Genomic DNA, 21,450 nt, shown 5'->3' with positions numbered 1-21,450 from the left:
TGAAGGGTCCCGGGTTTGATTCCAGTCAAGGGCATGTACATTGGTTTCAGGCTCCCTGTCCTGGTCGGGTGTATGTGGAAGCTACCAATTGATGTGTCTCTCTCACATTAGTGTTTCTCTCAGTCTCTCCCTCTGCCTTCCACTCTCTATAAAAATCAATGGAAAAAATTTCCTCGGGTGGATTGAAAAATTAAAAAAAATATTAAAAATAATTTTTGGATGAAATACATGTGTATAAGCACGTCTATTCGTGCAGCTGTCTTTGGGAAATATAATCTGCCACAATAGGAAAAGAGAAAAGATTAAATAATAAAGGTCTAAGTATATCTGTCTAGGAAAAAAACAGTATATGTTATGGTATTGTCCATGGTTTCAGGCATCCTCTGTGGGTCTTGGAATATATCCCACTTAGATATGTTATTCTCTAGCCATATCTAAAGTCTGAACAAAAAGTAATTCCTGATTAATCATATCCTCGTTTAATCATTTTGTCATTCAGAACCATTTGAGAAATTTCCACAAATTAAGTACCCCAAAGTGTACAAATACTACCCTACTGGATATTCATAGGTACTCAAGGGCACTTTTAAGTTATAGAAAAAAAAAAAAAGGTTTGAAATACACTATCTCTTTTAAAGAGAACACCCATTTATAGAATCTGGTATATTTGTTACAGAAAAAGTCCCAGCACTTAATAATTGGCACATATTCTTTTTTTTTCTTTCATTTATAATACTTACACTAAGGAAATGGCAAGGCAGAAAAACAAATTTCACCTTTAAAAAAATTAAAAACACAACACAATTCAAGAAATCTACTTTAATTTCAAAAGAGATTACTTCAGAATGAACAGAATCATTCGCTACTATTTCTAGTTGTGCAGTAAACCAAAGAGTGTTACATCTTTCTATAATATCCCCCACAGACTTTTATATTTCTATTATACATATCTTATCTGTTTGCTCAACTGTATATATACTGCCTATAATACTGCCTTAGATTTAAGAGTATTGACAGAATTAAAACATTTTCTTGCCTATGAAGAATGCAACCACTTCTGAACACGCCATAGCCTTATATTTTAAACCCAAGTTAGAGTGTCTGAAGAAGAAATTTTTCATAAATTATTAATGACCTGTTTTTATTTTTTAAAAGTTTCAGCAAATGTGAACAAAAGAAAATCTTATGTGTCAAGTCATGATGTTATAAGAAAAAAAATATAATGCATTCTTCCACAGAATAAGTGGTTTTAGAGAACAGTTCTGATAGTATTTCAAAGTATCAAAAGGTCTGATAGGTAGCCTCTTGTTGAGGGGGCGGGGGGAGGTCGATGATTACAATAATTTCCATTCCTCTTCTGAATTGCTCAGTAGCCCCAAGTGATTTTTATATTGGGAGGCAGATTACTGGCCACGAGTTCATCAAATTTAGATCTGTCTTGAACAGGCACCTTATAGAACTCAAGCACATCTCTGACCCTGCACATCTCGTGGAGCCTGGAGTTAGGCACTGCATGGCCCAAGTCATCAGCTAACCGTGCCAAGAAACTGAACTTCAGACGACCATCGTCCAGGGAGATGTCCTGCCAATTGCCAGGGGCAGATGAGCCAAAAATGTCTTTGACGCTAGATTCCAAACGACTCTGGAGATCTTCGGGTGGTAGGTACGTTCGGCTTCGTAAGGGCGGACACGCCAGGATGGGTTCTTGCTTCACCTCCTCTACTGTCTCGGCTACCACTGGCTTTTTCTGTTCCCTGCAATGATCAGAAAAACGAATATGTGAATCTCTGGCTCACTGCATTCGTGAAGCTGACAACCACCACAAGTGGATGGGCCCCGCCGCTCGCTCGCGGAGACCGGCGCAGAAGTCCAACGCGGAACCCTAACGCACTGGTCGGGCGCAGGACCGGGGTCCCCTCTTAACAGCGCGGCCCTCTGGAATTCGTCCCTTCACCTTCCTCCGTTTCTTTCCTCACTTTCCATGAGTGTGACCCACCACCTAACCTTACGCTTTACCTGAATCGAGACCAAAATTCTCGACGTGGGACCCCCGCGATTATCCACGTGAGGCCTTTTCTCGAAACGGAGGGCACTGAGACCGCCGCCATCTCTGTGGAGAGCTACCCGGCGGAGCTCCGCCCCCGGCCGACAGTGACGCTCCAAGACTAGCCAATCGGGTGTAAGCTTAGTGGCAGAGGTTCTCCGTTCCTGCGGTATGCCGGGAAGTGTAGTCCTGAGGAGGCTGGACCGCGACGCTCTCTCGGAGCATGACGGGAGTTGTAGTTCGGCGGAGTCCCGGGAAGGTTCCGGGTGACGCCTTCTGGTCTGGGGGCGGGCGGTCAAAGCGCTCCTGGGCTGAGAGGAGGAGAAACTGACAACGGGGTGGAGGCTCTAGCGGGGCCTGGAAGGCTGTGCAACCAGCAGGGGAGGGAGTTCGGGGGTCTGGGGGCGGCCAAGAAGCGCTTCTGAAATGCTGCTGGGGTCGTGACCGCTCGGGGACCTAGACGGGACCTGGCCAGATCCAGCCTGGAGGCCTCTCCCTGGTCGGGCCTAATCTCCACCGGTCGGACAGGCCTCATCAGAGACTCCTTTCCGTGCGCGCTCCAGGTTCCTGCCCGAGTTTCTGGCCAGGAGATGGCCTCCCCGAGCCCCCCGCTGGACCCAAAGGTAAGTCGCCCCTCCGGGTATCCCCGTTCTCTCAGCACTCCTCCAGCTAGGCCGCGCTCCACCGCCCCCTTGTCCCCCGACAGCGGTCTTTGGGGCCCCGCACAGTGCGAGGAAGTATCCTTCCCTGCTGCTCAGGGGTGCGGTTCGCGATTAAGCTGCCCACTGGCTCCTTTTTATCAGGAGCGACCTGATAAATTAGGAAATGCTCCATTCTAGGGCTCTCATTTGTCAGTGTTCCAGGGGAGGCATCCTTTTGGACCCTCCTCTGTGCCTTCTGCGCCTGTCACGATGCGTGGATCCACCATAGGCGCTTAGAGAACTTAATAGAATTGAACTGAACAGGATCGCAAGCCAGTGCGAATAGAGAATTGGAGCGGGGCAATGAGGTGAAGAAAGCTTGAGGGGGCCTTGGGGAAGCTTACTAGAATTAAAAGGTTAGGATATAATTATTAGACCACAAAAGCCTTATCCTTAGGCCCCCGACTCCCAAGGACAAGGATCCAGCTCAGTTACCGTCTATGCTGAGGTGCCTGTCTGTTGGAGTCGGTTCCCAGAACGGGCCCCCCCATTTGGAACTCTTAGTTCCCATGTTCCTTCTAGCCTACCCCTGCCCTGATAAGTGCCACTGTCAGTGGTAGAATTGTCCTTGAGACAACAAGGACTGACCACAGAAATCATACTATTTCAGGGGTTGCTGACATTTGAGGATGTGGCTGTGTTTTTTACCCAGGAGGAGTGGGATTATCTGGATCCAGCTCAGAGAAGCTTGTATAAAGATGTCATGATGGAGAATTATGGAAACCTGGTCTCACTGGGTAAGAATCTGCTGTTCCTCTGATTAAAATATCTAAGAGGCTGTCAGACATCAGACTCTGAGAACACTTGGACCAGGACCAGTACCAGTACCAGAACTGCTTTGTTCCAAACTTCTGATTCAAACCTTCCAGCCATTCATTGTTTACATGACTCTGACCCCCCGAATCCTTGCAGTGACCAAAACACAAGCCTTTCTGGCTTCCTGTCTTCACAGTCTCTTTCCCATATTGCTCTGTACTTTCCCTCCTGGCTCATCCTCCCACTGCTTTCCTCCCACCCCTCGTCACTCTGCCTTCTGGAGCCGCTGTTCCTCTTCACATAATGTTCCTTACCCCTCCTGGCCTTCACTGAAACCTGGCACGGTCCCAAGGACACCGCTTCTTTGGGAGGGACTGCTTATTCTCCCACATCCTCTTCCTTTCCCATCCTCTGTCTCAAGGCTGGAAGGGAAAAATTGCTGTTCTCCCAGCTTTTCCATGTTCTTCCCAAAGCATTTGTTTTCCAGCTTCAAGCACAATATCTCCCCTTTGAGGCCTCAGCAGTCTTGCTCTACCCACTCAATTCCCTTTTCACTGCCATTTGTCAACTTTTTTTTTGGATCCTCACACATAGACTTGGTCACATGTTTCAGAGTCCTCTATGCTAACCTACACCATTGACAATACTGTCATTCCTTAAGCCTCAGTGTACCTTGATGACATTGTCTTCGAGGAACCCTGCTTTCCCTTTTTATTCCAGCAACTCACATCAAGGATCATATCCTTAATTTTATCATAACTGGAGCTTACTATAATTTTTTCCTTACCGTTCTTCCTCTCCTACTCCTTTCCTAATAAACCTGTTCATTCTTAATGGTGTTTCCTGTTCCTTGACTTCTCTGTTTTTTTTCTCCTTCTGCTTCACCTCCTCATTTAATTCATGAATCTGTATTTGAAGTTATCACCAGCATGCTCTCGTCCACCTTGTCATTATGCTCTACCCATTCTGCAAGCTTGAAATCCTGTATTCATTATAAAATCTGCCTTTTTCTCTCCTCCCTGAGTTACTAAACACAGCAGGAGAAATTCTTTAACGGAAAGGATTGATGCCTTGTATATATGCATGGTTTTTCTTCTAGTCTCCACTGGGTTTTTACATCTCAACAAGTTTTTATTCTTGATTTGCTCATTCCCCTGTTTCTTTAGTGACTATTTCAAAAACAAGAGTTTTCATTCGGTCCATTACTCAGTAGCGGACCTCACCTTCTGTTTCACCAAGAAGACAGAGGCCACTAAACATGAACTCAACTTTTTAGCCCCTCATCTGCACACTTAAGGCTGCCCCTATCTTCCTACTTCTCCAACTACTTAGACATCAGTCATCCTTTGCTTTTCCCCTTCTTTAGTTTCTGTCTCTATTCCTTCTCCTCTGAGGTCTTTATTCTGATAATAGATATGTTCATGGCTCTTTCAACTGGGGAAAGAAGAAGGAAAAGAAAAGAAAAAAAAAACTATCCTTTGAGCCACAGTCTGCCTCTTGCTGCTCCCTGTAACCTGCTACTTGTTCTCTTCACAGCCAAGTTTTTCTATGTGTAGTTAATGTGTTCTGTACTTTTTTTTCTCTAAGCCCTTTTTTTGCCTCTACTACTCCCCTTTAATTGTTTAACATTGGTCTATAGCCCAGTTGTCAAATGCAAAAGACTCTCTTTGGACCTTATTTTTAAATTCCACCTCTCTATAGCTATTTGAAATTCATTATTGCTTCCTTCAGTTGCCTTGCACTCTCAGACTTCCTCTCAGTCTATATACTTTCCTTGGTGGACCTTATCTACACTTGTTTCATCGGCTACCATCATGTGATGGAAAGTCTCATATCTTTCTCTCTACCTAAGAGAGATGATATGGAGCCTAACTGTCTAAATAAAAATCCTGGTTCCACCACTTACTAGTCTTGTAACCATGGGTCAAGTACTTATCTGTGCCTCAGTTTCTTTTTTTATAAAATGGGAATGATAACAGCACTTACTTCTTAGGGTTATTGTGAGCATTACCAGAGTTAATATATGTAAAGCACTTAGGACACTGACTAGCATGTAGTAAGTACAATATACACGTTGATTGCTATCATTACTACCATTGTCATCTTCTTTGTTGAGCTCTGAATTCCTAGTCATCTCTTTTTGAAGACCACACAAAACACCTGACAAATCTCAATTCATTAAGATCTCAAGGGCCTCTTCTTCAGACTTGAGCACTCCTTCCTCTGCTACCTTGTATACACATACATTGTTTAATTTATCACACTTTACTGTAGTTATTCTTTGTTATTTTTTTTTAACTAGATTGAACTCCATGAGGTCAGTAACTATTTTTTTTCATTTAATTTCTCCAGCACATAGGACAGAAACAGGCATATATTATATGCTTCTTAAATATTCATGTGCCTGAGTGAGTATACTTAAAAGTCATAACTTGGCTACATTATTACATTAGCCCTCTTATTCTAGTCTCCCTTTGTTTTAATATGTTCTCTTTTTGCCACCAAAATGATTTTTTGTTAATTAATTGCTTACAACTTCTGGTGATTCATGATAGCTTAAAGGATAAAAATCTTGATTTCTTATCATATATACTAGGACCTCCTTAATATAGTCTCTGCCTAGCTTTCTAGCTTCATCTATTTCTGACCACCATTTCAATCTACAGCAATATCAGCTGCTGATTTTTTTTTTAAATATATGTTTATTGGTTTCAGAGAGGAAGGGAGAGGGAGAGAGAGATAGAAACATCAATGATGAGAGAGAATCATTAATTGGCTGCCTCCTGCACGCCCCCCACTGGGGGATCAGCCCACAACCCAAGCATGTGCCTTTGACTGGAATTGAACCTGGGATCCTTCAGTCACCAGGCTGACACTCTATCCACTGAGCCAAACCAGCTAGGGCTGATTTTTTTTTTTTTTAACATTCCGTGGTGGTGTCTCTGAGTTACTGCCAGCTTTATCCACATACATGGTATCCTGGTTGATAGAACCAGGCAAATGACTAGCCTTTCCTGTCCCTAGTGCTGTAAAATGTGAGTACCATATGGATAAAGGCATGGCAGTGAGCCCATTTGTGATATCCTACTCTCGGGCTCTCTTCTTTGGTGAAATACAGCTTTTCATCATTTATTCCACAGTCTCTTTATTCTTCTCTATAAACTATCTCCATCCCCTTGATGAGAGCTCCCTTGATGAGATATCACTATTACTCAATTGTTCCAATGTAGTGCTTTCCTCCACTTTATCTTGTTGCTTTACTTAACACAACACTTCTGGATTTGTAATTTTGGTTCATTATTTATACCTTTCTTTCCTTGTTGATATTTCTTTAAAAACTTTAATAGCTACTTTGATGGTACAGCTTACAGCTTGATTTCTCAGTTCTTGATCTTTCAGTCCTTTCTATTGAAATCAACTTCTTCAGTTTTAATGACTTTTATCCAGTCTACTTGACCATATTAGACTTTGACAGAAATGGGAATTGCTGTACTTATAAGACTGTAAATTCATAGTTTCCTTCTTTGATTATAATCTCTCTGTACTTATTTGTTCCACTACTCATTCATTTAATAAACAGTTATCAAGCACCATGTTAGCTCTAAGAATACAAGTTCATCCCCATCCTCCCATTTTTTTACCAAGAAAATTGTTTTTATACTCCATTGTATAGTAGGGTTGGCAACTGTTGTCCACAGGACAAATGTGGCCCATTACCTGTTTTTGTACACAAAGTTTTATTGGAACATTGACTGACCATTCTTTTATGAATTATCTTTTCATGCTATAGTAGCAGAGTTGAGTAGTTGCAACAAAGACCACATGACTCACAAAGCCAAAAATGTTTATATCTGGCCTTTTACAGAAAGAGTACCAACTCCTGTTCTGTCCTGAAGTTCAGCCACTTCCACTTTGCCATTTCCTTGCTTTTCCTCTCTCACCTCAGCTACTATATTATAAAACTGTTTGGTTAAAGATTATAGAAATCAACTACTTAAACTAGCTTAAGCCAATAAGAGAAGTTATTATAGGGACATAGATGGCTTATCTATTTACATAAAAGCCTAATACAGGCAGTCCTTGGGTTACGTCAGAATCGACGTACATCTTTTCATGGTTATGTCGTCATCTCCCATTTATTTATATAAAAAAAAAGTTCCGTCATTTCAACGTATGTACATATGTGCTTTATGTTTTTTATTATTTATTTACCACAAGTAAAGGTCAGGAATTGTTATCTTTCTTTTAAAATTTTTTTACTGTTTCACTTTATTACTGCTGTTCTCCATGTGAGTGACATAGGTGCTTATGTACTGTACTTTCCGGCGTATAAGACGACTGGGCGTATAAGATTTTCCTGGGTTAAAAAGTCATTTTATACGCCGGAAAATACAGTATATTGGACTATATTGATGGGATTAGATATAATGGATTAGATATATTGGACTACCGTATTTTCTGGCATATAAAATGACTTTTTAACCCAGGAAAATCTTATATGCCCAGTTGTCTTATATGCTGTAAAATACGGTACGTTGGTTCCAACTTATGGCGAAAATCGCGTTACATTGCGCCATAGGAACGGATCTCCTAAGTAACCCGAGGACCTACTGTATGCTAATTGTCCTTCTGACCATTCATCCAATCTCTATGATGAGCACTGACCTCTAGGAGGCAGATGCTCTGACCAGTAGGTTAGCTTACTCCTGGGATCCGGCCGGGTGAGATGGGCCGGACACGCCCTGGAGCCCTCCCGCAGTCCCTCCCCGGCCCCAATCGTGCACCGGTGGATGTCGGAGAGCCAGTTTTGGCCCAATCCCCACAGGCCAGACCGAAGGACCCCACCAGTGCACAAATCCGTGCACCAGGCCTCTAGTGGAATATATGAGCAGGATTGCAACTGGACATCAGAAAACAGCTAAAACCAGAAATTGGATCACTGTCAGGAAGTTGAGAATTAACTCTGTCTTTGTGTCCTGTTTTTTTCTCCTTGGCAGAATAGTCTTTCCTCCTATGTTCACATGCTTATGTCCCTTTAGTTTTTAGTTTCTGTCTCGATAGGTTACAATTCTAGTCACATTTAAACTATTTCAGTTTCAATTCCAAATTCCTGTGAAAGATGCACTTTGAGTGAGCTATCTTACTCTAGACAAATTAGCTATGCTCACAAGATGGGAACATATAATGCAAGTATGGCAGATAACTCAGAAGGTGATTATAGCTACCAAATGCAGATCAATTGGGTAGTCATTTCTAGGCTGCTCCATGTAGAAGCTTAGACTCATTAATTTCTCTGTCTATCTGCTTGACCTATATATTTGTATGCCAGTGCCTATTTTATTTACTTGAACAATATTTTACATTTTATATCTGTTAAGATAAGTCATTCTTTTACATTCCTTTTCAGGATAACTAATTTTCTACATTCTTCTGGTTGGAATCTAGATTCATTGGGGTTTTTTGTTGTTGTTTTATAGGATTTTGATTAGAATGTAGATAGGTTCATAGATTGGTTTGGGAAGAATGAAGATCCTTGTAATATTGAATCTCTCAATCTCTGTTTAACTGTCTTTTATGTCCTTCAGAAAAAAATTTTTGGATGATTTTTATGGATCTTACACTTTTCTTACTAGGTTTATTTCCAGTTTATTTGTGATTTTTGTTTTACCGTGAAGAGCATATTTTAATTTTCTACATTTCTATAAAATGGCTTTTCTTGGTAGTAAGAAACAGTATCTATTTTATATGTTAGTCTTGTTATTGCTATTATATCCTAATTAATTATTTTAGGTAGATATTGATATCATTTGCAAATAAATAAAAAAATTTTCTTATTCCTTTTAAAACATCCTCTAGAATAATATCTATTGAGTAAACATGAAGAGACTTTCCCTTCTTACAAGAAATTTACAATTCAGTGAAACAGACAAAAATAAACAGTTAAAAGTACAGTGTATTAATAGCTTTCATGGAGTTATGGACAAGGGCTAGTGATAAAAAACAGAACACCTTAATACGTCTAGTAGAAAGAGTGAAGGCTTTGTTGAAGAACTATTGCTTTGAATTGAATCTTAAAGAGCAATCAATAGTAGCCCAGCTAGTGTGGCTCAGCTGTTGAGCCCTGACCTAGGAACCAAGAAGTTGTGGGTTCCATTCTCAGTCAGGGCAGATGTTGCTGGATCCCCAGTAGGGGGTGTACAGGAGGCAGCCAATCGATGATGTTTCTCTTACTCATGAATGTTTCTATCTCTGTCCCTCTCCCTTCCTCTTTCTAAAAAGCAATAAAAACATATTTTAACATAAGTAAGTAAGTATAGTAATCAAGAGTTTTCCAGGTAAATAATGTTGGGGGACATTTAGTAAACAAGATATGCAGTGAAATGGCATGAAAGATCAAAACACAAGCAGTTTGTTCACTTAAATTATAGTAGAGTAGGTAGCAGGGTGAGTTACAGTGTAGAAGTGGTGAGTATCATAGTGCAAAGAGCTTTGATTTGATCTTAGAAGTAGAATGCTGGTGAATCTACAGATGGTGACATGAATAGAATTCCATTTTGTGACGATTTCTCAATTCAGTGAAGTAAATGTAGTGTGGAGGCAGATATAGAGTGAGATGGTGTAAACATGGATAACAATAAACAGTTGACAAAGGAAGAGAAATCCATGAAGGAATTGTATTATAAAAGGTCTAAGAAGAAGTAGGGAGACAACTAAAAGAATATAATGATACAGAAACCTAAAACAGATAGTGTCAAGAAATGGGAGTGGTCACCAGTGTCAGATGCTGCTATAGGAAATAAGGACTGAAAAACATCCATTATATTTTAACTCAAAAGTTATTGATGACTTAATAAGTTTCTCTAGATGCTGGAAGCAGAAACCAGATCTCACAGTAGATTGTAGAATAGATTGAATGGGAACAGGTTGGGCATGGAAAACATAGTTAGGAAATGAAGAGCTACACCTAAGATTTTTTTCCCCCAAGATTGGCTTTCATCAAGAGAAGGATTTCAGATTCAAGGTAAATGGTCATATTTGTATGTTGGTAGGAAGGTGTCAAAGGAGAATACAAATTGAAGAAAGAGGAAAAAATGCTACTAATTAAACAAGTTCCCAGAGGCAAGTGATATCAAGAGAGGGTAGATGGATTAGTCTTGGATAGGAATGGGGTATATATTAATGTACAATTGCAGATCATTTTATAGGTAGAGGGCAGAAAGTTGAAGGAGTTCTCCTATCCTTTTTAATTGTGTGAAGGAAAAACACTCCAATGAAATTCAATTTGAGAGAGAATGCTGTAAGTAGCCTAAGTAAAAGTGAAGTTTCTAGTAATTTGTACAGGGAATAATGGTTTAGGTTTTTTTAGAATAAAATAACTTAATGACTTGTTTGGATTAAGTGAAAAAATTCAAAGATGACCTCACAGAAGACTAGAAAGTTGAGAGAAAAGGGGAACTCTAAAAAGGAAATTGTTTAATCCAAATTTATACTTAGTAGTGATTGAAACTTCCAATGAAGTTATCCAACAGGCAACAAGAGATATAAATTAGGAAAGAAGTCAGTATGCTACTCAGTTATATCATAGACCATTATGTTATCTTTCCTCGAACACAGTGGTTCTCAACCTTTCTAATGCCGCAACCCTTTAATACAGTTCCTCATGTTGTGATGACCCCCGACCATAAAATTATTTTCGTTGCTACTTCATAACTGTAATTTTGCTACTGTTATGAATTGTAATGTAAATATCTGTGTTTTCCGATGGCCTTAGGCTCTACAGGGACCCACAGGTTGAGAACTGCTGCTGTAGAGCCTAAGACCATCGGAAAACACAGATATTTACATTACGATTCATAACAGTAGCAAAATTACAGTTATGAAGTAGCAACGAAAATAATTTTATGGTTGGGGGTCACCACAACATGAGAAACTGTATTAAAGGGTCGCGGCATTAGAAAGGTTGAGAACCACTGCGTGAGATTTTCATTTCTCAGTTGTCATGCAGCTTATCATTTGGAACTAAAGGGTTCCAACTTGGGTCTTAATATCTTTAGAGCGAGAATCATATATAGTTGAAGAATGTGGTGTGATTTGTTGTAGGTGAAGTCATAAGCTACCACAAACTGCTCTTTTTCTTTGTTTCTTCTACTAGTTCTGACCATGTTCCTTTATATTTATTTTATTCTGTCTTTCTGTATCATGGACTCCATGTCACTTCAACCTATCATTATTTTTGTTAAAAGCCATTTTCTGTCTTGGTACAGGAACTGCTTTTTACTTAATATTTTCTTTGTCATATTATTTTCTTTCTCCACTTATACTTATTGTCCATTCCATTTAGTAGGAGGCTTCATGTCTTATCTCTGAATCCTGGCTCATTACACAATGCCTGGAATACTTTTTATTGTAATAAATAAATTCTTATTAATGAGTTCAGTTTTGCTTTCCATGGTTTTTGTTTTTTATCTTTTTCAGTGTCATTTTATGTGTTCCTTTTTGTCAGTTATTTGGTCTACTCACTTTACAATAATGCTATCTCATTCTAAATTTTCCTGAACCTACTGTTTTCTTCCCATGTTATTCTTTCTTCCTTGGTAGACCATTTCATCCCACCACTATTTGTTTTAATTCTTTGTTTATTCACCTTACCTTGCATTAATTTACTATTGATTTACCAGCCCTTTCTCTCAACTCTGCTTGCTCCTGCAGACTCATTCTTTGCCTTATAAACACTCTTTTCATACCTGTTCTCCAAGAAAAACATTTCATTGCATCAGATAACTAATACTCAATAATGGTAATTATGTAGTTTATACTCTTTACCAAGTAATGGGTACTGTTCTGAAAGCTTTGTGTATATGAACAAATGTAATCCTCAAAACAATATTGTGAGGTAGTAAACTACATTTGATATAGTAGATTAATTTATCTTAATTTGATTTATATGAATTATTTAATTTTCTGACAGTTTCTCCTTAATAGGAAAAAACTTGGCTGATGTTTCTGTTTTCTATTTATTATTCTAGATGTTTTAAACAGAGATAAGGATGAGGAGCCAACTGTGAAACAAGAAATTGAGGAAATTGAGGAAGAAGTGGAGTCAAAGGGTATAATAGTCACAAGAATCAAAAGTGAAACTGACCAGGATCCCATGTGTAGAGAAACCTTTGAACTTGTTGGTAGGTTAGATAAACAGAGAGGAATCTTCTTATGGGAAATACCAAGGGAATCTTTGACCCAGGAACAAAGAATGTTCAGAGGAAACACTAACATTATTCGTAAGAGACCTAACTCAGAAGAGAAATGCCATAAATGTGAAGAATGTGGAAAGGGTTTTGTCCGCAAGGCCCATTTCATTCAACATCAACGGGTCCATACTGGTGAGAAACCGTTTCAATGCAATGAATGTGGGAAAAGTTTTAGTCGCAGTTCATTTGTTATCGAACATCAGAGAATTCACACTGGAGAAAGGCCCTATGAGTGTAACTACTGTGGAAAAACCTTTAGTGTGAGCTCAACCCTTATTAGACATCAGAGAATCCACACTGGAGAGAGACCCTATCAGTGTAATCAGTGTAAACAGAGCTTCAGCCAGAGAAGGAGCCTTGTTAAACATCAGAGGATTCACACAGGTGAGAAACCCCATAAGTGTAGTGACTGTGGGAAAGCCTTCAGTTGGAAGTCACACCTTATTGAACATCAAAGAACTCACACTGGTGAAAAACCTTATCACTGTACCAAATGTAAAAAAAGCTTTAGCCGAAATTCATTACTAGTTGAACATCAGAGAATTCACACTGGAGAAAGACCCCATAAATGTGGTGAATGTGGGAAAGCCTTTAGATTAAGTACATACCTTATACAACATCAAAAAATCCACACTGGTGAGAAGCCTTTTCTTTGTATTGAATGTGGAAAAAGCTTCAGTCGGAGCTCATTTCTTATTGAACATCAGAGGATCCATACAGGTGAAAGACCTTATCAGTGCAAAGAGTGCGGGAAAAGCTTCAGTCAACTTTGCAACCTTACTCGTCATCAGAGAATCCACACAGGAGATAAACCCCATAAGTGTAAGGAATGTGGAAAAGCCTTTAGTAGAAGCTCAGGTCTCATTCAGCATCAGAGAATTCACACCAGAGAGAAGACATATTCATACAATGAAACTAAGGAAAGTTTTGATCCAAATTGCAGTCCTGTTATACAGCAGGAAGTCTTCCCTAAGGAAAAATCTTATAAATGTGATGAATGTGGGAAAACTTTTAGTGTCAGTGCTCATCTTGTACAACATCAAAGAATCCACACTGGTGAAAAGCCCTACTTATGTACTGTGTGTGGGAAAAGCTTCAGTCGGAGCTCATTTCTTATTGAACATCAGAGAATCCACACTGGTGAGAGACCCTATCGATGTAGACAGTGTGGCAAAAGCTTTAGTCAACTTTGTAATCTTATTCGACATCAGGGTGTTCACACAGGTAATAAACCCCATAAGTGTGATGAATGTGGAAAAGCCTTTAGCCGGAACTCAGGCCTTATTCAGCATCAGAGAATACACACAGGAGAGAAACCTTATAAATGTGAGAAGTGTGACAAAAGTTTTAGTCAACAGCGCAGCCTTGTCAACCATCAGAAGATCCATGCAGAAATGAAAACCCAAGAAACCCATGAATGTGATGCTTGCGGTGAAGCCTTCAATTGCCGTATATCTCTTATTCAGCACCAAAAATTGCACACTACATGGATGCAGTAAATGTAGAGAAATATTTAAGTTTAGTTGGACTTGAGACTAGCTTACCCAAGTGCAGTTTCAACATTGCTCAATATGAGTCAGATTTAGTAAGCAAAGTATCTTTGGCCTAAGGCAAATGGTTTCTAGAGATTCTGCAAATAGTGGGCAACCAGTTGCCCACAGGCATTTTTCATTACCCTTTGTTTTAATGACTCAGTAATTTATGCATCTTTTTAAAACAAATCTTTCAGGTTAAACCTGGGCTCAGAGCATTTGGTTATAATAATGAAGGGAGAATGACAAAGTTGCATTGATACAAGGGAGCTAGAACCACTCATGTTAGAAAACTAGAATAATTCTTCAGAGACCTTTGCCACCATCTTACATGGTAGTTCTTTCGGTTCTATGATATGTTTGGCTATGCATGCCAAAGTCCAGTAATTGAGCATATGATGAAGTTTTCAAGGAAACAGCCCAGATTTTTTTTTTGAAACTGATATCCAAAGTTTTTGTCATTGGTTTAAGCCAGTTATTTGGCACATGAGTTACAAGAAAGCAGTTCCAATGCCTCGTGGTTCTCAGAAATGTGAAATGAGTGGACCATTAACTTTACATGTAAAGATTATGTGAGTAACAAACCTAGCAAAGGTGTTACCAAGGAATCTTTGGGAGTGCCTTTTTTCCCAAGATGGGCCTAAAAAGGTGGAGGAAGACACTATTCTTTTTGTGTCCTTCCATCTGTGAAAGATATTTGTAATCCTATACAAATAATTTTATTCCTTCACAACCAGTAGCATGTGAAAGTGTACATATTTTGATTGCCAAGAATTGAAGATAAAGAGACCTGGAGTCTATGTTAGGAAGCTGAGATATTTTGGTATTGCTTTGGTTTTTATAGTAACTAGACTTTGCATGCAGTTTTAAAATTCTTATTTCTGGTTCTAGGGCTTCCCTTAGTTAAAGGTTACTATAAACCTATTAATTCATCTATTCTAATCATTAAACCCGTTTTGTTTTGTTTTGCTTTGTGTAAGAGTTCTTTGTTACTATAGTGTAAAGTCTATCCTGTCAAATATATTACTATGTTTAAAAATTAGAATCAAGGTTTAAAGGAAATTGCTCTCACTTATTCTACCTGTGAGACAGTAGAGATATCCAGAGATAATTGGAGTTGTGGACATAATACACAGGGAAGATATCTGGGCTAGAAATTTATTTAGGATTCCAAAGTGTTTAGACACAGAAATGAATTAAGATTTAACAAGAGGATAAAGTAAAAAATAAAAAAAAAAATTTTTTTAAATGAATGAGTGAATCAAAAAATGGAATCCCGAAGCCCACTCTTGTTTATTGGGTGGGCAAGATGTGACAGAAACTGAGGGAGTTTCCAGAAGTATGGAAAACCCAATATATAGTGATAGTTGCTATAGGAAAGTGGCCTAGAAGGGTACTGAGGAGATATCAGTGAGGGGTTGAAGAGTATCCTTTAGATAATTAAAAAGTCAATGAGTTCTATAAGAGCAGCTTTTGAATTTGGAAAGAACTAGATTTCAGGAGGTTAAGTAATGTCTGGAGAGTCTAAATCAGTTCCCAAATTCTATCAATTCATGACTTCTACATTCAAATGGTAAAAAGGATAATTTGTAAACAAGTTAAATTGATTAAAGACCTTACTTCATTCTGAACTTATGCCCCCTGCTTTTTTAATTTAAAAAGTTGTTTTATAAAATATTAGTAATTTTAGGTGATGGTCTGTTGACTGTATGTCTCTGTAGGTTTAAAAAATTGGCACCTTTTTTCAATTATTCTTCTTACCCACCTAATTTTATTGGTCTATAGTAAGGAGTAAAAGATAGATTGTGAATATAAAGAAGCGTGTGGATCAAGATTAAAGAAAAATTTGAGTATTTTTCCATTCTGAACAGAGTCACTTGAGGGAGGTTGAAGATAAAGGAAAGCACGTGGACATTGATTGTTATAATCTAAAGTTAATTCTAGCACTAATGGAAGAATTTTATTTGGAGGTTTTCTTCCTCCAATTTGGTAGAAAAAGAGAACAGATTTAGTGTGTAGAAATAGAGTGTACATGACATGACCTGTTTTAAAAAAATAGTCATATTCATCTTTTGAAAGTCAGAGAAAGAAGAGGGGTAGGCACTGTTAGGGGTGGAGTTAAGAGCCTCATTAATAATAAAGGTTTGAAGTACAATGAGGAGAATGGAAGACTTGGGGGTGATAGCTTGTGGGGTTTTATATAGGGCCCAGTTGAAATAAAGGACTATGAACTTTTTTTTCCCTCTATATTTTATTGATTTTTCACAGAGAGGAAGGGAGAGAGATAGAGTTAGAAACATCGATCAGCTGCCTCCTGCACACCCCCTACTGGGGATATGCCCGCAACCAAGGTACGTGCCCTCGACCAGAATCGTACCTGGGACCCTTCAGTCCGCAGGCTGACGCTCTATCCACTGAGCCAAACTGGTTTTGGCAGGACTATGAACTTTTAATAGAATTGCTCAAATTCCTTGTTGAGATAACACATAGGACAATTTTGAAAGAAAATTTAGAGTTAAAATAGATGAAGCAAAATATTAGTAGATTTATTCAGGTTCTTTAGAGAATCAACGACTAAACCAAAAGGATAAATAGGTAAGCAGATGATGTATGGGTGGGTGGGTGAGTAGGTAGTTTAGATGATGATAGATAGATGATAGATAGATAGATGATAGATAGATAGATAGATAGATAGATAGATACATAGATACATAGATACATAGATAGATACATAGATAGATAGATACATAGAAAGAAAGAAAGAATAGGAATTGGCTCCTGTGAACATGGAGGCTAAGAACTCCCACAATGTGCCTGCCATCTGTAAGCTAGAGAACCATGAAAGCCAAAGGTATAATTCAGTCTGAGTTCAGAGGCCCTAAAACCAGGAGCTTCCTATAAAGACTGGAGGAAATGCCCCAGTTTAGGCAGAGCATATTTGTTCTTCCTCCACCTTTTTGTTGGTTTCAGGCCCTCAATGAATTAGGTGATGCCCACCAACATTGGTAAAGGCTATCTTTATTCAGTTTACAGATTCAAGTGCAAATTTCTTTCAGAAGCACAATCACAGACACACCCAGAAAAAATGTTTACCAGCATTCCTTAGCCCAGTCAAGTTGAAAAAATTAACCATCACAGTGGGTAACATAAAACAACCAGGAAAAAGGAGTCCTTGGTAGTGAAAGAAAAAAAAAATGGAAATCACAGTAAATATTCCATTTCTCTGTAATTTTGATGAGTAACGCATTTCACTTTCATCTGTCTTCCTAAAGGAGGATGTCAGCAAATCTAGGCATATCCAGTTGAGCATGATACATGCACTATAAATTTCAAATTTTTCTGTAGTCCATCTATTACAGTCACTGTAAAAGTTACTGTTCTTAATCAGTATTTGATACCTTTCACTTTCTGTCTCTTTCAAAAGTGGTGGCCTTGGCTGGTTGATGGGAGTGGATTGATTGGCTTCTTTTTAATTAAAGTCATCTCTATTACCATGATGCATGGACAAATAGGACAGAAATATTTAATGCCCAAATACTATAAGTTCAATTAACATGTATTCTTAAAATACCCTCTGGTGCTATATTAATGCAATAAGTTTTTGTTGCATCAAACAGTCCTTTATCCTCTAGGACAGTGGTTCTCAACCTTTCTAATGCCACGACCCTTTAATACAGTTCCTCATGTTGTGGTGACCCCCAACCATAAAATTATTTTCGTTGCTACTTCATAACTGTAATTTTGCTACTGTTAATGAATCGTAATGTAAATATCTGTGTTTTCCGATGGTCTTAGGCTCTACAGCAGCAGTTCTCAACCTGTGGGTCCCTGTAGAGCCTAAGGCCATCGGAAAACACAGATATTTACATTACAATTCATAACAGTAGCAAAATTACAGTTATGAAGTAGCAACGAAAATAATTTTATGGTCGGGGGTCATCACAACATGAGGAACTGTATTAAAGGGTCGTGGCATTAGAAAGGTTGAGAACTGCTGCTCTAGGAGACTTGAGGGAGTGACTAGTAAGCCAAATGTATTCCATAGAGTGCAGATGGAGAAAATCACCTAACTTTCCAAAAACAGTTCTAACACATCTCGTACAGATAAGACAGAGTGGTATCTCTGCCTGTGCTATCTCCTGTTCAGAAGTGGTGTTCTCAAGAACACTTTTCTCATGTCTGTCCAATGGCTATGGTAAACTTCCACATCACAGGACAGTCATTGCATTCCTGGAAACAAGAAGTGCATTCTGATTTCTTTGGCCTGTAAATTCCCCCAAAGTAAAACCAGGGCAGGCCAAAGAAAAGTTTCAAATGGCTGCAGAGATGACTTGACCTTGGCTATCTTAGGAGGGCAGGGTAGATTTCTCTGACACCTGAGCTCTCAGGTTGCAGTCTAGCACTGGTTGTTCTGACTGCTGGAATAATTGGTACTATTTTTAAAATATGCTCTGTTTCATTGTACAACCGTGCTCCAAGAGCTGAGTCTATATGTATATAAGCCTCTTCAAGAACTAGATGTAGAATTACTTTGAATTTTCATTTGTCCCAGTACTTGCCTCCCAAGTTGGAATAAAAGAGAGACGTTATTAGGATGGTAAATGGCTATGTTGCATAAGGAGAAATTTGTTTTCCTCTGTCTAATGATGTCATGTCCACTCACCAACTTCCACCAACAAGGGGCTAAGCCCTATGCTATTATACACACTTAGCTGGCTCCCAGTTTCCTCCCAATCTTGTACATTCTAAACAATAATTTTCAGCAATACTCTTATCATGTTATTCCCTGTGCAAAAATTATTCACATTTCCCTATTTCTCATTTCATCAAGGCAAGACTTGCCATAATATCTCTGCCCAAGCTCCCTTTCTCCTACTGTGCCATTCCACTTGGTCTCACCATTCTAGTCAAATTCCCCACAATTTCCTCAACATGTGTAATCTGTACTCTTGTCAGGACACAGCTAATTCATCTACACTCTCAAGTGCCTTTATCATTCTTCAAGAGCCAACTGACAGCGGAGAATAGAATATTTACAACTTACATATCTGGCACTGTACATAAAATATCGATAATCTCACAACAACCCTGTTTTACAGATGAGGAAAAGGGTTCAGAGAGAGAAAGTATATATTTCCCAAGATCAAACAAAAAACTATCTGCAACTCATCTTTGTAAAGCATTCCTTCCCTTTTGATCTCAGCACCTGGCCTATGCCACGGCGGTTTAGCACATTATTGTGTGCCATTTTGTTTCCTAATTGTATCCTTGTTTTCCTCATCTCAATGGTAAGCATAGAGCAGTGATGGGCAACCTTTTGAGCTTGGTGTGTCATACTTCGCCAAAAAACAGCATAACTCAGGTAGTGTGTCACTTTGAGGAAAAAACTAACTCCAAGACTCTAGTCGCAAATGTTTCATCCTCAGGAGCAGCAAATGTTTCATCCTCGGCATGCGGCCGCGTGTCATCAGAAATGGCTACGCGTGTCAGTGCTGGCACGCGTATCATAGGTTCGTCATCACTGGCATAGAGGGACCCTGTAGTATCTTTACAATGCAAAGCGTACAGTAAGTGCTGAATGGATACTTGACTGATTTTATGTTTACGTGTATTGATGCCCAGTACTGTTAGGCTAGTTTAGAAGGCTTGGGACAGATTGTGTTACAGTCAGAAAAATATGTTTATTTGAGTAATGGAAAGAGACCTCTGTCTGGCTGTGTTGAGCTTTGCTGTTACTCCTATCTCTTAATTCATCCTCTAGAAAATGGGTTTAGGTAGGGAATTGGTAACATTGCATGAGTCCTCAGGCTCTACTGAGCATGGATAATTCACCTGGTACCCTAGAAGTATGGCAGATATTGTTCTAAGGGCAGGTCCACAATTCTTTATCTGAAAGTCTTGAGGACTTTGCAAATCACACTGGTCTCACCTACTGGTTTTGTGACCTTGAGCAACTTCCTTAGCACACTGGTCCCTAGAGGCTGATATTCTCATCATTACAGTCAGCTTCTGCTTCTGCTAAATTCACATTATGAATCGTCTCATCTTGTTTTTGTAAAGCATGATGTAGACTCATATGTGAAACTAGACTCTTCCTATCAGGAGGACACATCTTTAGATTGCTCAATATCCCTCCTTACTAGTAAAAGTCCTTTCGTTATCTCCCACAATTCCATATGGCCCTAGTATCTCCAGGTCTTCTCTCTTCCCCCTCCTTTCTCATTTCTTCCTTTCTCCTCCCTCTTTCTCTCTCTCTCTCTCTCTCTCTCTCTCTCTCTCTCTCTCTCTCTCTCTCTCTTTTAATATATTTCTATTGATTTTTGAGAGAGAAGAAGGGAGAGGGAGAGAGAAATAGAAACATTAATGAAAGAGAAACATCGATCAGCTGCATCCTGCATGCCCCTACTGGGGATAGAGCCCACAACCTGGGCATGGGCCCTGACCAGGAATTGAACCAGTGACCTCTTGGTACATGGGTTGATGCTCAACCACTGAGCCACACCAGCTGGGCTCCTCTCCCTCTTTTCCTTACCCCTTCCCTTCTCTCACCCTCCCTCTTCAGAGCAAAAACCAAACTCTTCTTTTTATTCCTTCCAGTATTTAGTAATTGTTTTAGCTTGGCTTTTGATACTTATGCCTTCAAGGTATTATCTTCTCCCATTGAATTATCAAAGAATTTTCTTACACAATGGCAGTTCCTTTTCTGAGTTCCTTTCCTTGTTAACATCTTATGATCTCCAACCTGTACCCAGCTACACTGATAGACTGTCCTCCCCACTCCTCAATCTCCAATCAATAGCATTTGTGTTTCTTGCTTAGCTACCTTAAGTTTAATTGTCTATATACAAATGCCTTGGCTACCCTAAAGCTGAAAGTTTTCTTAATTACTTTCAGTGCCTAGTACCAGGTTTTATTTTTAGTGGGTGTTCAACAACTTCTAGAATAAATCTGACAGAATACTGAAATCTAGGAAGCCATTAATATATTCACTCAGCGACCATAGTTAATAGAAATTGAAGCCTGTAGCTTCATAACTCTTGTCTTCATATTACCCTGAGTGGAGGAAATTACTTGGCTTGAGATTTCAAAGACATTTGCAGTTCTTTAGTAGGGAAAATATGTCAGATAGTAGCCAGGGAAAATGCATTATATAAATCCTCACCCTCAGT

The 21,450-nt window shown here is 39.2% G+C and overlaps 2 protein-coding genes across 3 annotated transcripts; one reads left to right on the top strand and one right to left on the bottom strand.

Moving 5' to 3' along the window:
- Positions 1-804: 804 nt before the first annotated feature.
- Positions 805-2,144, bottom strand: MRPL50 (mitochondrial ribosomal protein L50). The gene is made up of 2 exons (XM_079789532.1): positions 2,017-2,144; positions 805-1,754 (listed from the first exon to the last, which is right to left on the bottom strand). The coding sequence occupies exons 1-2, from the start codon at positions 2,106-2,108 to the stop codon at positions 1,367-1,369; spliced, it is 480 nt and encodes a 159-aa protein (XP_079645658.1). The 5' UTR covers positions 2,109-2,144; the 3' UTR covers positions 805-1,366.
- A 223-nt stretch (positions 2,145-2,367) lies between these two features.
- ZNF189 (zinc finger protein 189) lies at positions 2,368-16,787 on the top strand. Of its 2 annotated transcripts, none has more exons than XM_079790273.1 (3): positions 2,368-2,667; positions 3,398-3,482; positions 12,528-16,787. In XM_079790273.1, exons 1-3 carry the CDS (start codon positions 2,635-2,637, stop codon positions 14,246-14,248), a joined length of 1,839 nt encoding a protein of 612 aa, XP_079646399.1. In that variant the 5' UTR covers positions 2,368-2,634; the 3' UTR covers positions 14,249-16,787. The 2 variants fall into 2 exon arrangements, with proteins under 2 accessions (XP_079646399.1, XP_079646398.1); XM_079790272.1 differs by having other exon boundaries at positions 3,356-3,482.
- Positions 16,788-21,450: the final 4,663 nt, after the last annotated feature.

Source organism: Cnephaeus nilssonii (assembly GCF_951640355.1).
Source record: "Cnephaeus nilssonii genome assembly, chromosome: 14".
Taxonomy (NCBI): Eukaryota; Metazoa; Chordata; class Mammalia; order Chiroptera; family Vespertilionidae; genus Cnephaeus; species Cnephaeus nilssonii.
Note: the sequence above shows the minus strand (reverse complement) of the source record. Positions and strands in the feature narration are given on the sequence as shown.

Coding starts and splice junctions, on each gene's coding strand:
- MRPL50 (XM_079789532.1), bottom strand. CDS start 2,108: ATGGCGGCGGTCTCAGTGCCCTCCGTTTCGAGAAAAGGCCTCACGTGG. Junction 1,755..2,016: donor GAATTTTGGTCTCGATTCAG/GTAAAGCGTAAG, acceptor TGATCATTGCAG/GGAACAGAAAAAGCCAGTGG.
- ZNF189 (XM_079790272.1), top strand. CDS start 2,635: ATGGCCTCCCCGAGCCCCCCGCTGGACCCAAAG. Junction 2,668..3,355: donor GCCCCCCGCTGGACCCAAAG/GTAAGTCGCCCC, acceptor ATACTATTTCAG/GGGTTGCTGACATTTGAGGA. Junction 3,483..12,527: donor TGGAAACCTGGTCTCACTGG/GTAAGAATCTGC, acceptor TTATTATTCTAG/ATGTTTTAAACAGAGATAAG.